This window comes from Rhipicephalus microplus, unplaced genomic scaffold (genome assembly GCF_043290135.1).
Source record: "Rhipicephalus microplus isolate Deutch F79 unplaced genomic scaffold, USDA_Rmic scaffold_14, whole genome shotgun sequence".
In the NCBI taxonomy this organism is placed as follows: domain Eukaryota; kingdom Metazoa; phylum Arthropoda; class Arachnida; order Ixodida; family Ixodidae; genus Rhipicephalus; species Rhipicephalus microplus.
This window is the reverse complement of record NW_027464587.1, coordinates 37,954,481-37,968,438: the sequence shown is the minus strand read 5'-3', so window position 1 is coordinate 37,968,438 and position 13,958 is coordinate 37,954,481. Positions and strand designations below refer to the sequence as shown.

The following is a 13,958-nucleotide window of genomic DNA, read 5'->3' as shown; positions in this document are numbered from 1 at the left end:
CCGTTGCAGCTCCTGGAGTTCGTGGAGTTGGTTTTGTTGAAGTTGCTCGTTTTGTTGTGAAAGTTTGTCAGATGGGCATCTTTCAGGAACATGAGTCTGCTTTTCTTTAGATGGTGATGTGATCAGTAGATTGTCGGTAGTCGACACTGTACTGCTAGGCTTGTCCTGCGATGAAATCAGCGTGACAAGGTGATGAGAACGCTCCCAAGATGGTTGTGAGTCATCCTTGATTGTAAATGCTTCTGTCAGTTGACAAAGCGCCGGAGTTGGTGGATTCGAAATTCCTGCAGTGCTTTGACTCACATGTGTGTTGTCACTTGACGATGAGAGCACAACAGACATGGCTTCAGGTGGTTCTGACGGCGTATGTTTTTCTTTTTGCAGCGTAGTTAGGCTGACAGTGTCTGTCGAACGACCCTGGTCGGGAACGTCAGGGTGGGGGCTGGTATTACGAGGATTCACCAGCTCGTCACACGTAAATTCCGTCACACGCTCGAAACCGTTTGGGCCTTGTGTGTGACACGATGCATCAAGGCATTTGGGTGGTTCTGTAAAATCTGAAGTGTTGTGGTGCAGTGAACACGATGAAAATGCCAATTTCATTGCACTTGGGAAAGGCGGGTTTAGGTTCAGTTTTTTGGCGAAATTTTCTAGATTTCTTTCGGTATACGGACGCTTTACCTTGTCTGTTGCGACGTGCACGTTACCAGTCGGTGTTCGAATGCGTGACGTTTTTTCGGAAGAGTCATATGATGGTACAATGGAGGTATATTTTCTCTGAGATCTCATTTGGAAAATAGGCTTACTGCGGGAAGACTTCGCGTAACTGTGATGGGTCAGTTGAAAAGCCTTTTGCTGATGAGGTATGAACAAGTCTTCATCGTATTCTTTGAAACGGGTAATCATCTCTTCCCTGATCTTTTGCCATGACTCGTCGTTTTCAAAGATGTGGATGAGGTAAAACTTAAATGCCTCACCGGAGATGTAGTAAGTGAAGTTCGTGATCATCTCCCGTTCCGACCATGATGCAGCGGTTGCGTGGAGCTCAAACAGGTCGAACCAGTCCTGTACAGGTCCATCGTCCGCTGATCCGGAGTACTTGGGGATGTCAAGGTCGTCTGATGGTGCTGTCATGATGCTGGTCTTGGTGTAGTGTTGGGATGTACTTTCGTGGTCCACGTTCGGTCACTGCGTCTTGCTGAGACGTTCGAAGATGGTGGCTGGTTGATGACGTGGCCGCCAGGTCTTCATCCTGTCGACTCGTGTGACGCTATGATGACTGGGTGACGTGGCCTGGCTCATACCCATGTTCATTCCATAAGCACTTCTTCCTTCTCTGCCTCTACGAACTATCGCTTCATACGTCACATATATATATATATATATATATATATATATATATATATATATATATATATATATATACAGCCTAGAGAAAAAGATTGACATGCTTTTCCAATAGCATAGGCCAAGAAAGCGGTAAGCAACTGTCCCCAACGTGAACTACGTTTTCGCGCTCAAAACAAGGCTTCTTCCCCGAGTCACCACCTCTCCAGAGATCTGTGAAAGTGAACGAAACCCGTTAGCGAGTGAGCCACCGTCTTCGCTGTTCCCTGAGGATGCCAATCTCATCGTCCTTGCTTGACTACCTTCGACCTTTTTATACAAATACCTCACGTGTTCCTATGTTTGGAACATTGTGTGAGGGGGGGATAAGACTAGTAATAAACCAGAACTTGTAAATTGTGCAAGATATGGCAAATTCAATAATAAATTAGAAAAAAATACAGATGATTAAAAGACGCATGATAGACATGGAATGAAGCTTAACAAAACACGCTAAGAAAATTGCAATGGATTCATACATGTGTCAAAAAGAACCACGGATAAGAAATATATCTTATACAAAAATACAACAAACTATTAAAGTGATAAAGTGACAAAATATTAAAGTGATAACTAGTAGTATAGCTGTAAGACAATGATTTTCTTCGACAAAGCACTTGTATGCAGAAAATCTATGAGGAAAAGAATAGAGTTAGCTTATCTCTAAAAGTTGTGGGCTCACGTAGGTTTACAATGGCGTCAGGGAGCCCGTTCCACATTTTTATGCCCAGGGGAAGCGCAGAGTTGTTACATAAATGCGTTCACCCTGACAAGCGTTGAAAGCATGTGCTGTTGTTGAGACGGCTCGAAGAGCGAGCGATGTGGTTTTGTAAGAGGCATTGTGGTTTGACGGCTAGTGTTCAGTATTTTATCAAACTAGGACATAGTTTTCGAAACAGCTGTCTGTCAGAGCGCCGAAGCGAATCAGCCGCGGCCATTTTAAGTGCTGCCCGCTGGACGCGGTGTGTCGGGTGTCCGGAGTGCGATCCCTCGCAGGGACCGGAAGCGAGAAAGTGGGTTCCCTAGTCAGTGATGGCTGAAGGCCTTGGTGCGAACAGGGGAGTGAAGCCTGGTGGCCTCTGGCCTACCGTAGTGGTTGCAGACTTGCAGCTTGCAACAGTCACAATGGAGGAGAATGAGATGTGTAGCAGAGAAGAAAAAAATGGTTAATGGCACGAAAGTGAAAAAGTTTAGGCTCAAGCAAAATTACACCATCTCCCTCTAAAAGGAACAATGTGTAGATACAAAACGACGGGTGCTAACGCATACACTAGCGGTGGCGCTGACGCCGGCGCTCATGGCGGAGTTGCGCAGGAGAGAAACGCAGGAAAGCGCCGAGCTGGCACTGATGGACCACTGTTTTCTACTGAAACATGCGAATAGCTGCCAGTGGACAATGAGATACAGACGACTCTGATTTAACTCAAAGACTCGCAGTCCACTTTTAGTTCACTCACACGCTGCGAATTTTTATTGTTCGACAAAGCACAACATAAATCTTCCACCGGCACTACCTTGGAGGTCTAGATCCAGTGCCTATTTAAATGCGGTGGCCAGTGAACGGTTGTGCAGTGCAAGTAGTCGGCTTTTTTCAATATAAACAAAAACTCGCTAGCAGACGCTGCCGGCGTCGGTCCGTGTTGCGAGGCGAAAGAGGCTGGGATCATAGGAGAGGAGATAAAAGGGGAGAGATAATCCTCATGCGCAGTAAATGTGGTCACGCCGCACACCGGATTGAACTTGATCTTAAGATGATTTGCATCTAAAAAATTTTGGCAGATCTCACGTACCTGCGAACTGATGTTATGCGAAGTATGCGAAGATAATGTGACTGTGGCATAATTTTTTTCTGAGCGAGAGGTTATGCATTGATGGTAAAGATATGTACGATAATAATCACAGCATATTCGTGGGGTGAATGATGATGAGTGGGTGAAGCTCTGGAGGGAATCATCGGTAAACCTGAATCTACCGTGTAATTCGCCCTGTCAATCATCATTTAAAGACCTGAGGAACGGTGTGTGTGTATGCCGTACCGCCTGGGCCTTCCGCTCTCGTACGGCAAGATCTTGTCAGCGCCGCCGCACAGCTTCTCGACATGCTTCTGCCTCGCGCGTTCACGCACCGAGGTTTCGACTTCGAGCGCGAGCCGCCACCGCCTTGCGCGCACACCTCTCTGCAGTTTTATCCATCCGCCGACCTTCTGAACGTGCGCGGGCTCCAAAACGGTTTCTTTATACTACACCGCGCTCTCTAGCGTACGGTGCCACCGACAAACACGCGATCGCTAACGTCTTCGTGTGACGTCATTCCTACTTTCTCGCGCGCTTGCACATCGAAGTTCCGTCTTCGAGCGCGCGCCACCGCTGCCTTGCGCGCATCGTACTACAAGAAAGGCCCTCTAGTATCTTGCATTTCAGCATATATGCATTCGTTATATGTACAAATACCGCCCTCTAACGACCGCTTCAAGGCCTGACGAGAGGTGATTACATACACTTACGACGGGACGCACAACCCACGCCTTAAGGAGCTTCACCCCTGAAACATGGGTATTAGCAATACCAGAAGTGGTAAGCTGTGCTCCCGGGAATGGTAGCCCTGAACACTGCTACATCAATTAACTTTCTTTGATGGCACTTCACTTCAAATGTCGTTAACCCGACGTGACGGTTGTATCATAGGAGTACATATGCCATGTTTGTAAAGTTTGATAGCCAGCACTGCAACCACAATTGACGTTTTACGAACATTATGTATGTCAAGGAGAAAAGCAGCTACGTGACCTGGCATGTCTCTATATAGAATTTCTGCCACGCAGATTTCTTGGGTTAGATTCCTGTTGCAATGCTGACATTTATTTTTTGCATTCCTCTGGTAAAAGCTGCCAATGTCAGCTCTTTCTTAAGTCTCTCGCATTAAGATTACCAATGTCTAGTCTTGCTGTTTCTAGGTAGATATAAACTGACAATCACCTGTGACACATATGCGCATACCTGTTCTTCGGTAAATTTTCGTGCAAGCGCGCAGGGACAAAGATCAGAAACACAAAGGGGTGCAAACGCCTCAAGGTAAATATGTTACAACTTGGTCGAATCGCAGTTTTGACGAATACCTGTGGCACATAATCACCCGTGGTATTGGGTATGTGCCACACGTGTCTGGCGGAAAGTGTTTGACGAGATACGTGACTTTATGTTTACCTTAGTTAAGGGGGTCGTCATGAGAGCACCGGGACATACGCGTTTTCACAGACAGACAGACAGACAGACAGACAGACAGACAGACAGACAGACAGACAGACAGACAGACAGGGTAAGAAGTTTCAAAGAATGAGAAATCTTTCAACACTAGGAAGAGGTGTGAATACACCCGTGTGGGTACACCTCCGTCTTACAAGGGTTACAGCAGCAAAGTTTCACCATAATCATAATCTATTCACCTTTCTTAAAGCTCTTACTCACCTCCGCCGCGAGAGTGCTTCCGCGTTTTAGAGCGCCACGCGCTTGAGCTTCGACAAATGAGGACATTATGAATTACTGACGAAATGACCAAGACGACGGTGACCATAGATATAAGCAAAACAAATCTGCTCTATACGAGAGGTATCCAAATGAAATGCTAATATTGGCTAATTGTCAAATACTAAATATTTGAAACTGCCTTGCTAGCACAAAACTGGCAACACTTGCATCAATTTACAGACGAGTCACTCCGTATCTCGCCCTTAAACTGCGTGAAAAATGACTCCTGAGATATTATTGACTCAAAAATCTCGTGTACAAGTCTACGGAGTTACGCAGGCGAAAAGAGGCACGGTGCGCATAAGAGTGCAGCTGCATACTCAAAATATTTCCCTAGATGGCGGCCTTCATTCTGGAATGTTGTCCATCTAGGTCACCACGTGTGAATGCGACAAAAGTTGTCCCCAGCTTATCGGAGGCAATGGACCTGGACGGGCTGTTATAGACTAATAGTGTTAGCATTACTGTGACGTGCGACTTGGAGTGGGAGTGCTCTCATCTCTCTCCCTCTCTTCAATTTTCAAACAGCCTGTCCTCATTGTAGGGTAGCATACCAGTTGCTCTATACTAATTAACATCATTGCTTTTCCTTTCCCTTCTGTTCTGTTCTTTAGGCACAAAGGCACACATATTATAAATACTTAAGGCAGAGTACCATTGCCCTTGCAACAGCACCACTTGGCGAGCATTTCCTCACACGGTACCTGAGATCATCTTTCATTCAATGGTGCAAACTGAGATAAAGAGTTTCTTGAAACTACGTGTAGCATACCGATGGTGCAATGCGCGCTAATTAACTCAAGGTGTTTTAAATTACCCGGAGCGCTCAACTACGGCGTCTCCCATAGAATGGGTCGCATCGGGACGTTAAACCCCCCAAAACAACAAAGCAAAACAGCGTAAGCGTGCCATTATACCAATATGTATGAGACACGGGCCTAATACAGGCCTATTTAGGCCCGATTCAGAAATCCCTTACCCGGCCCGGCCCGCAAGCCCTGCCGAACCCATGCAGTGCTCTAGCCGATACCGCTTCGTACGTTGTCGTCCGAATCAAACTGACCGTCTCGCTTCTGTTCTCTACAGCTTAACTTTCATTTAATCATCCACTGTAAGGCTTCCTTCCTTTCAAAGTCAAACGAAAAAGTATTGGGGGGGGGGGGGCGCTGTGGCGATACTTGCTGGGCAAAATCTTTTTAATGATCAAAATTCGGCAAGGAGCTCTTGCTGAATTTTTAATTTTTTTTAAACAAGGTGCAAGTGATGAGTGTAGCACAGTATGCAGTGTGATTTATTGTAGCGTGAATAACATTGAAGTTCTCTTACAGTTTTTTTTTCTTTCTGCGGAAATATAAATGATGAAACGTATGATGATAAATTGAGGCTGGTTGAGAGCTGCGAATGGCATGTATGGTGCACAAATGGCCCCTTCGGTTTAAACAACGTTGATTTCATTCATCTAACCAGTTTTTTGGACGTGCGATTACAGTCGTAGGCCTCCGAAAATAATATGGACGGGAATGAGACGTGAGCTCAACTAAGTAATGGCACTACGAGTGACTGCGCATGCGCTTTGACTCGCTTTTTGGTCGCACGCCAGTCGCGAACGATCATGCGACCTGTGCTAGTCACAAGTTTGAACGAGTCCTTACCTTTCAACCTTCTGGCTTTTAGGCCTGCTTGGGTGCGAGGCGGACGGAAAGTTCCCGGAAGAATTCTCTCGCCGTCTGGCCATCATTGCTGGGACATCAGCTGCTCACATGTTGGTGAGTTGGCCACCAGAGGTTCCGTGGTATGAGACAATAGATTCATTGCTCATGCTTCTGATTTGAAGATATGATAGGTCTGACTTCAAACATTCTTGCATTACACTCTGTGTTTTCAGGGTAAAGGGGTCATGATTTAAGCACCCCTCTGGCATGGTGAAAAGAGATATTGGGCGGATAGTAGAAACGCTGTGCTAAATTTCGCCGGTGCGCATGGCAAAAAGAATTTTCGACGTTGAGTGCTAAGCTGTTATTTCATCGTTTAACGCAGGCGTTTACTCCTTGGGCAGCCGCCGGCGCCTCCTGTTTGACGTCAAATGAGAGATAGCCGGATATTGGTTAATAGCCGACAAAAATCAAGAGTACGTTTGAAATACGAGCGCAATACGTAGACAGGAACAGCTATGAGACAGACAAGCGCTTGTTTGTGTCTTAGCTATGCCTGTCTGCGTATCGCGCTCGTATTTCAAACCATCATGAATTGACAACTCGCCAAATTAACCATTTGATGAAAAGTGGCGTTTGGGCCTGATGCAACTCTCACCATGGGTGAACACAGCGTCGCCGTGCTGAGCTCCATTATATTCTAACATAGTTTATAGAGAGTTTTTCACAGCTAGTTTGTCTATGCAAGACTAGATAGTACCACCATGCCAAAACGCCATGACTTTCTCCTTGGAAGTGTGGCAGGTTGGGCTAGTTGGTATGGCATGACAATAGTTATAGCGCGAGAACAAAACGACGACACAGAGAGAAGAATTTGTCTGTATTTCGTATTTGTCTGTATTGGGTGTATTTCGTGTCCTTCTTGTCTTTGTGTCGTCGTTTTGTTCTCGCGCTATAACTATCGTCGTTTTCTCCTTGGCGGCGCGGCGGCGATGTGGCATGTGGTGGACGTAGCCCCACAGAGCCTACAGTGAAAAACGGAGATGATAGTGATCCTTGAAGAAAAAAAAAAAAGGCACCCGATTTCTGTCAGCCTTAAGGCGACACGGCGCAGTGCCTAAGAAAAAAAAAGCAAAAAAAGAATAACGGGCAGCGCGGACCATGTATTGCGCTCGCTTCGCAGACTTTCAACCAGGGAGCGCTGGCGAGGAAACGGCCGGCCATCGGCGACATTGAAGTATAAAAGAGATGGCCATTAGATCGCGTGTTCAAACGTGGCAGCGTCCGTTCCCTGCTGTGGAAAACCGTCTATACATAAGTTACACGTGACGTCATTTTCGGCTCGCAAAACGAGGGACCGCCCCTTGTTTGTCAACATTAAGTCAGGCTAGTCAGGCTGCGCGTGCATCTCACCGCCGGGTGGGAGCTTGTCGGCATCATTCGTGTGATGCGGCGAAAGGAAACGTACACGCGCTTTTCCCGTCGTACTTCAAAGAGCTTAATGTGGAACCTTCTCGTGTACGTAACTGAGCGAAAATTGAAATGTGTGATGGCATATCGACCCATGTGAACTGCGAATCGATAGGGATACATCGAACGTCGATATGCTGCATTCCGTGTTACACCAAGACATCGTCAACTAGTCGTGCTTTCGACAAGTCGCGTCACGCAGCAACAAATGAAGACTGACATGTCGCTGGACGGCCACAACAACTTCACCAGAGGGTGAGTGAAGAGCAAAGCAGCAAAGCCGCTTCTATCACGTCGTGTCGTCTTTCTAATCGAGGACAGTTACGACACTCTTTCCCGTATAAATAGAACACGGGCTTCGACGGAATTTTGTAGTGTGGAGTGCAAACTCGTGTTGCATCGGGGCGGCAGCAATTTTGGTGTTGTTTGGGAGGCGCCAATGCCCTTTTTGCACGCTCTTGCCTACGTCCATGTTCGGACATCACCGCAGTTGTGCTCGTTTCAGTAGTGTTGCAATGCTTGGTTTGTTTTCCTCTTTGAGCTACGGTTTCATGGGATCTACTGCTGATGGTTCATTACGCTCTCGTTCTGCGTCTATGGCAGACAGTTCGAGCGATGTTCCGAATTCCCTGGCCGGCGTGTTCGTCCATGTGTCACTTTTTAGAGCGCTGAAAACGCGCTGATGATGCGGCAGCAGTCGCACCGCCGTTGCCCTGCAACAAGTAGGCTGGTGCTCAGTCGCGGCTCACGTCGTCCATTAAATTCGCGGGTTGAAAGAAGACACGTTCACATATTTATTTATTAGAATACCCTCAGGGCCCGTAGGGCATTACAGAGGGGGTGGGTAGAACATTTATAACACACAAGAAAAAAAAGACAAAATAAAGAAACAAGTGTCAGATGCGCAAATCAGGAAGGCAACATAAGTCAACTAAAAATGTATAAGAATTCAAGCACATGCAAGACAAAGATAGATAATGGAAACTGCGTATAGTTACAAGCATTGCTGAGAAATTGCAGTCTTGAATAACAAAGGGTCTGTTATTGTTACAACGGAAGAGGGAAGGTGGTTCCAATCGGCGGCTGTTTTCGGTAAGAAGGCTGCTGAAAAGAATTTGGTGCGGCAAAACGGAATGGCAACCTTATGCTGATGATCAATGCGCGATGAGTGGTATGACAGTTGTGAAATGAGGTCTCGCTTCATTGATGGATTGTGAAAAAATATCTTATGAAAAAAATGCAGTCGCGCCGAACATATGTTGCACTGTAAACCTCATTTAAGAACCCGAGACGCGACTACCGCGACTATTCAAATAGAAAAGGTCGGCTATACCGTCGCTGTGAATCTAGGTGGCATTCCGGAGAAAACAACGCGATCACGTAAATAAACGTGGCAAACTTGGGCACAACTCGAAAATACCCCAACCTGTGATGAATGCCTGATGACTGCCGTCACGGATAGGTGTTTGTCACCAGGGCTCCAGTAAATTCTATCGCCTGGGGTTTGTTAACCTGCGCCTAAATCTAAGCACACGGGTCTACAGCATTTTCGCCTCCACCAAAAATGCGGTTGCCGCGGCCGGGATTCGGTTCCGCGATCTGCGGGTCGGCAGCCGAGTGCCTTAGCCATTATACCTCCGCAGCCGGTATTATTCAGCATCCAAAAACGGCACAAATTGTCATGGTGAAGATGGTAGCGTGACAGAATACCAGATCTCGCCGCTGCAAAGCTCCCAATTACTCTTCCAGGATGCAGCATATGTTCACAAACATGGCTGTTCTCGGCGTAGAGTTTCATAAAATTAACTAGAGAGGACTCTGGCACTGCGATCGTTAAGCGACCATGGGAATGATGGGTAGTACAGTCGAGTGCATAATTTTAGAGACCACGGGAGCACGTGCCGAGGTGCGTCGCTGCGCCTTCTGGTGGCTGCACGGCTTTGTCCGGGAGCGCGTACTGCGCATGCTCCTCCCATATCACCTAGCAGCCCGCCCTTTCGCTTGTTTCAACGGCACGAATCTCGAAACGATGCGGACGATGCAAAGTGTCACTTTTGTAGTCGCTGTGAAGACAATGAAAAAAGCTGAGTGCTAATGTGACGACAGCACATCATTTGCGGGTTTCGGCGTGCTGCACATGGTGCACGTTACTCCTAAGCGATACGTGGCGGAATCACATTTTGAATGTCGAGTTAGGCAATCAATAAGCTCAGCCAGCAGTGTTGCCTTTTGCGCTCTCATTCACCGAACTAACACACGTAGTAATACTCGGTCCAAATATCATGCATCTATGAACATGCATAAAACCACCAAACGGCCAACAGCTGCAGAAAAGAGCCGAGAAAGAAATGTGCAAACAGACTCGGTTTATTAAGTATATATCCTTAATTAAGGCCGCTGCGGTGGCGCACTGGTTTTGATGCTCGGCTGCTGACCCGAAAGACGCATCTTCAAGTCTAGTAGCGCACGCCGTATTTCGATAGAGGAGTGATACTTGAAACTAGTATACTGAGTGGACGCTAAAGAACCCCGAATGAGTAAACATTCCCAAGATGTTACTTTGGTGGAGCTCTATGTCATATCTATATAATAAAAATTACTTTACTCTTTATATCGCGGTTCTGTCACGTCAAGAGCCCGCACTTATTATTGGTAGGAGTCGAGCCTCGACCCAAGAGTTTCTAGGATTTGAATTTCAGATATTCATGTGTCGTCTTCTACTATTCGAACCATAAACCCCGATTGAAGTCAACCCATTAATTAGATGCATTATAGTAGATTAGGACAAGTAAGCGTGAATTATTGTGGATTGAGACGTGCAAGAGATGTCATAGGCTTTCACTTTCGAGTCTTTTCATATTTGGGGGTATCTGGGAATGTTTTTTTCCGGAAACCAGAGAAAATCACGATGGTTGAAAAGGGTGTCTCCGCTTTCAGTATTTCAATAGAACTCTACCCATGACATATGCACGGAATATTCTCAAATGCGTAGTAGTCGGGAATTGGGACTGCCTCCATTAACATCCGTCGCTCGAGCATCAGCGTGTATTCTGGTATTCTGGTCGTGTTGTTAGTAAAATACTGCAGTGAATTACATGCGAGCACATTTCAGTTCGAAGTGCTCAAATGTTGGAGGCCCCACAAGTAAACAAAAGTTAATTCCTTAAGCTGTTCGACCAAATACCTCGCACGGCGGCACACCGCTTCTTTTGTACACATTACTCACTGCGTGGAAATGCGATTCTTTATTATAACTCTCTCAGAAAAATTGGGCATTCGGAAGGTTCACGCGTGCTTGCGACGCAGTCGCAGTACCATTTTGTCGTTCTTGTCAATTTTTTGCCTTGTTTCGTGGTTTTCCGGGCTTGGTGACGATAAGAAATTATCTCGTACAGCAAATGTTGAATGGCACCATATCGCGGCACAGCCCAGCTATTACACAGTTATTGGACAGTGCCATTCTCGAAAGTGTATACGATCAGGGGTTTCAAGCCCCCACATTCGTCTTCAAAAATGTCGCCACAAGTACCAGCTGATGGAAGGAGACGCATCGTAGAGTTAAGCATCCAAGGCTTTTCTCAGCGGGTCATCTGTCGGCTCCTTCGAAGGTCAAGAAATGTGGTGAGTCGTGCCATCAAAGTGTACCGACAAACAGGGGGAATCAGTGACAGAGACCATGCTGGAAGGTCAAGATGCACAGATGACGAAGTGGACAGGGTAATTATTGCCGCAGTAGTAGCTGATCCCCATATAACAGCGAAAGGCATAAACGATGCATTGCATCTCAACGCGTCCGTCTGGACTATCCATAGGAGGTTGGCAGAAGTAGGGCTTGCCAGCTGCGTCGCGGCCCAGAAGCCCCACATCACGGACAAGCAAAGATCCATGCGACTGCACTTTGCGCGTTCCGTGCAGACATGGGGATCAGAAGAGTAGGGAGAAGTCGTGTTGAGCGATGAATCAACGTTTTCAAGTCGCTGGGATCAGGAACGGTGAGTATGGCGTCCAATGAACTCGAGATAACATTTGCGATTTGTCTTCTACATTAATGTCATCCTCGTACTATTTACCCTTGAACATATGTAGAAAGAGTAGTACACAGGGTATGTAACCACAGCTGGTAAAAATTAATGGCAGGTCACCCACTATAGTGCGCCTAATTACGTTGTGGTTAAGGCAAGTAAAGCCTAGCACTTTGTTGTCTTCGAACTTGCTGTAGAACGTTGCTTAGGTTTGATTCTCTTTAAGCTGTGTTACTCCTTATCGTGAGAAGCTCGCCAAACTTAAGCACCTTAGGCAATGTTTGTGTATATTACTACATAACCTTAGAAAAGTACAGTTGAGTTTGCGAGGCCTTCTGGAAAGCACTCAGGGTGCCTTACCAACATTTCAATTATGACGCACCATCTTGGCGATCTCGAATAATTAGTAGTAGTAGTAGTAGTAATAGACTTTTATTCAGCCAAATTTACAGGCCGAGCATTTCGACCGCCTGTGCGATCAGTCGACGCTGTTCTTCTTCCCCTTCGGCACCGATCCAGTCGAGCCAGGAGGTGATGGAGAGGGATGGGGTAGGGTAATAGCTGGATTGCTGAGCAGTTGGGCAGTAAAACTGGCAGTGTGACAGGTCAGTATATGGGGAGGGACAATTAGGACAGCAGGGGTTAGACCTATATTTATAAAGGAAAAGGCGAGAGGGGGTTATCAAGCAGTTCATTTGGATGTGCCGTAAAGTTCGAGCTTCGAGCGCAGTGAGTGATGAATGAGGGGGAGGGTAAAGACGCTTGTCGAGCTGCAGCTGGAAATATACCTCCTTGATAGTGTGACGCAAGGAGATCTGCCCTTCGTTATTCGCGGAGCTGTCACTGTCTTCCGAAGGTGTGGGCCAAGGATTGAACGGTGCCCGGTGCAATATATCGCGGGCAAGCTGATGAGCTAGCTCATTGCCGTTAATACCCGAATGCCCAGGAGCCCAGCGGAGGAAGACAGTGGAGGGTTGAAGAGCAGAGGCCGCTCGCTCGACCTCCTGTTGAAGAGCAGGGGGCAACGTGTTGTTCTGTATGTGACGGATGGCGGCGTGAGAGTCGGAGTAAATCGTGTACTCGGGGAGAGAAGGGAGGGAGGAAAATCACTGCATGGCGTGGACTATGAAAAGGACCTCGAGCGAAAGTACATTTGGTGGGTGTAAGTATGGCCCGCTGGTGTGCGTGTCAGGTGCCGAAAGGTGTGGATGGTAGGTAACGTAGCCACACGAGCCCCGAGAAGCCATGTATGAGGCATCCGTGTAAGCGACGCCCTGTGTAGAGAGAGGAGGAGAATGATGCTGTGCTGCCGCATGACGCCGGATGGTGTGAAGAACAGGAGACATATTGGATGGAAGGGGAAGGATGCGAAGGTTAGAAGCAGCTGTGCTAGCGGCAGAAGGCAAGGTGGGAACGGAAACGGGAATCTGAGGGATACCGGCTTGGGCTAATAGCCATTGGCCTTGACGAGTGAAAGAAAGACGGGCAATCTGAGAGTCGTGGTGTAGAGAAATAAGAGAACGTAATGGATGCAAGAGGCCTGTAGCAAAGAGCTAAGTGGTAGAGGTAGTGAGAGGGAGGTTTAGAGTTGCCTTGTAGAGGCCTAATAGAGCTCTTTCGAGTGTGTTGAGATGCGTTTCGGTGAAATGAACGTAGGGTACAAAGTACAAGAACTTGCTAAGGGCAAGCGCAGGTGCCACCCGGCACGCCTCGTGCGGCCCCGACTGCCGAGTGACAACGCGTCGCAGGAGGTGGGTCACCGAGTGGCAAGTCCTCACAGCGTGATGTAGGGCCTGCGCGTTCTTTGTCGCGTGCAAAGGGAAGCCAAGAACTTTGCATTTATAGTGGGGAATTCTCAAGGCAATGACTAGTGGGACCATCGCTGAGTGCGAAGCGCGAGCGGG

At 47.2% G+C, this 13,958-nt stretch overlaps 1 protein-coding gene across 3 annotated transcripts in view; it reads left to right on the top strand.

Annotated features, from left to right (window-relative positions):
• Positions 1–13,958, top strand: part of LOC119180906 (FGGY carbohydrate kinase domain-containing protein) — a 141,378-nt gene that overhangs the window by 46,855 nt on the left and 80,565 nt on the right. For all 3 annotated transcript variants that reach the window (XM_075882989.1, XM_075882988.1, XM_075882990.1), the window contains one exon: positions 6,585–6,676. In XM_075882989.1, the coding sequence (XP_075739104.1) occupies positions 6,585–6,676 (92 nt within the window). The remainder of the gene's footprint in view (positions 1–6,584; positions 6,677–13,958) is intronic.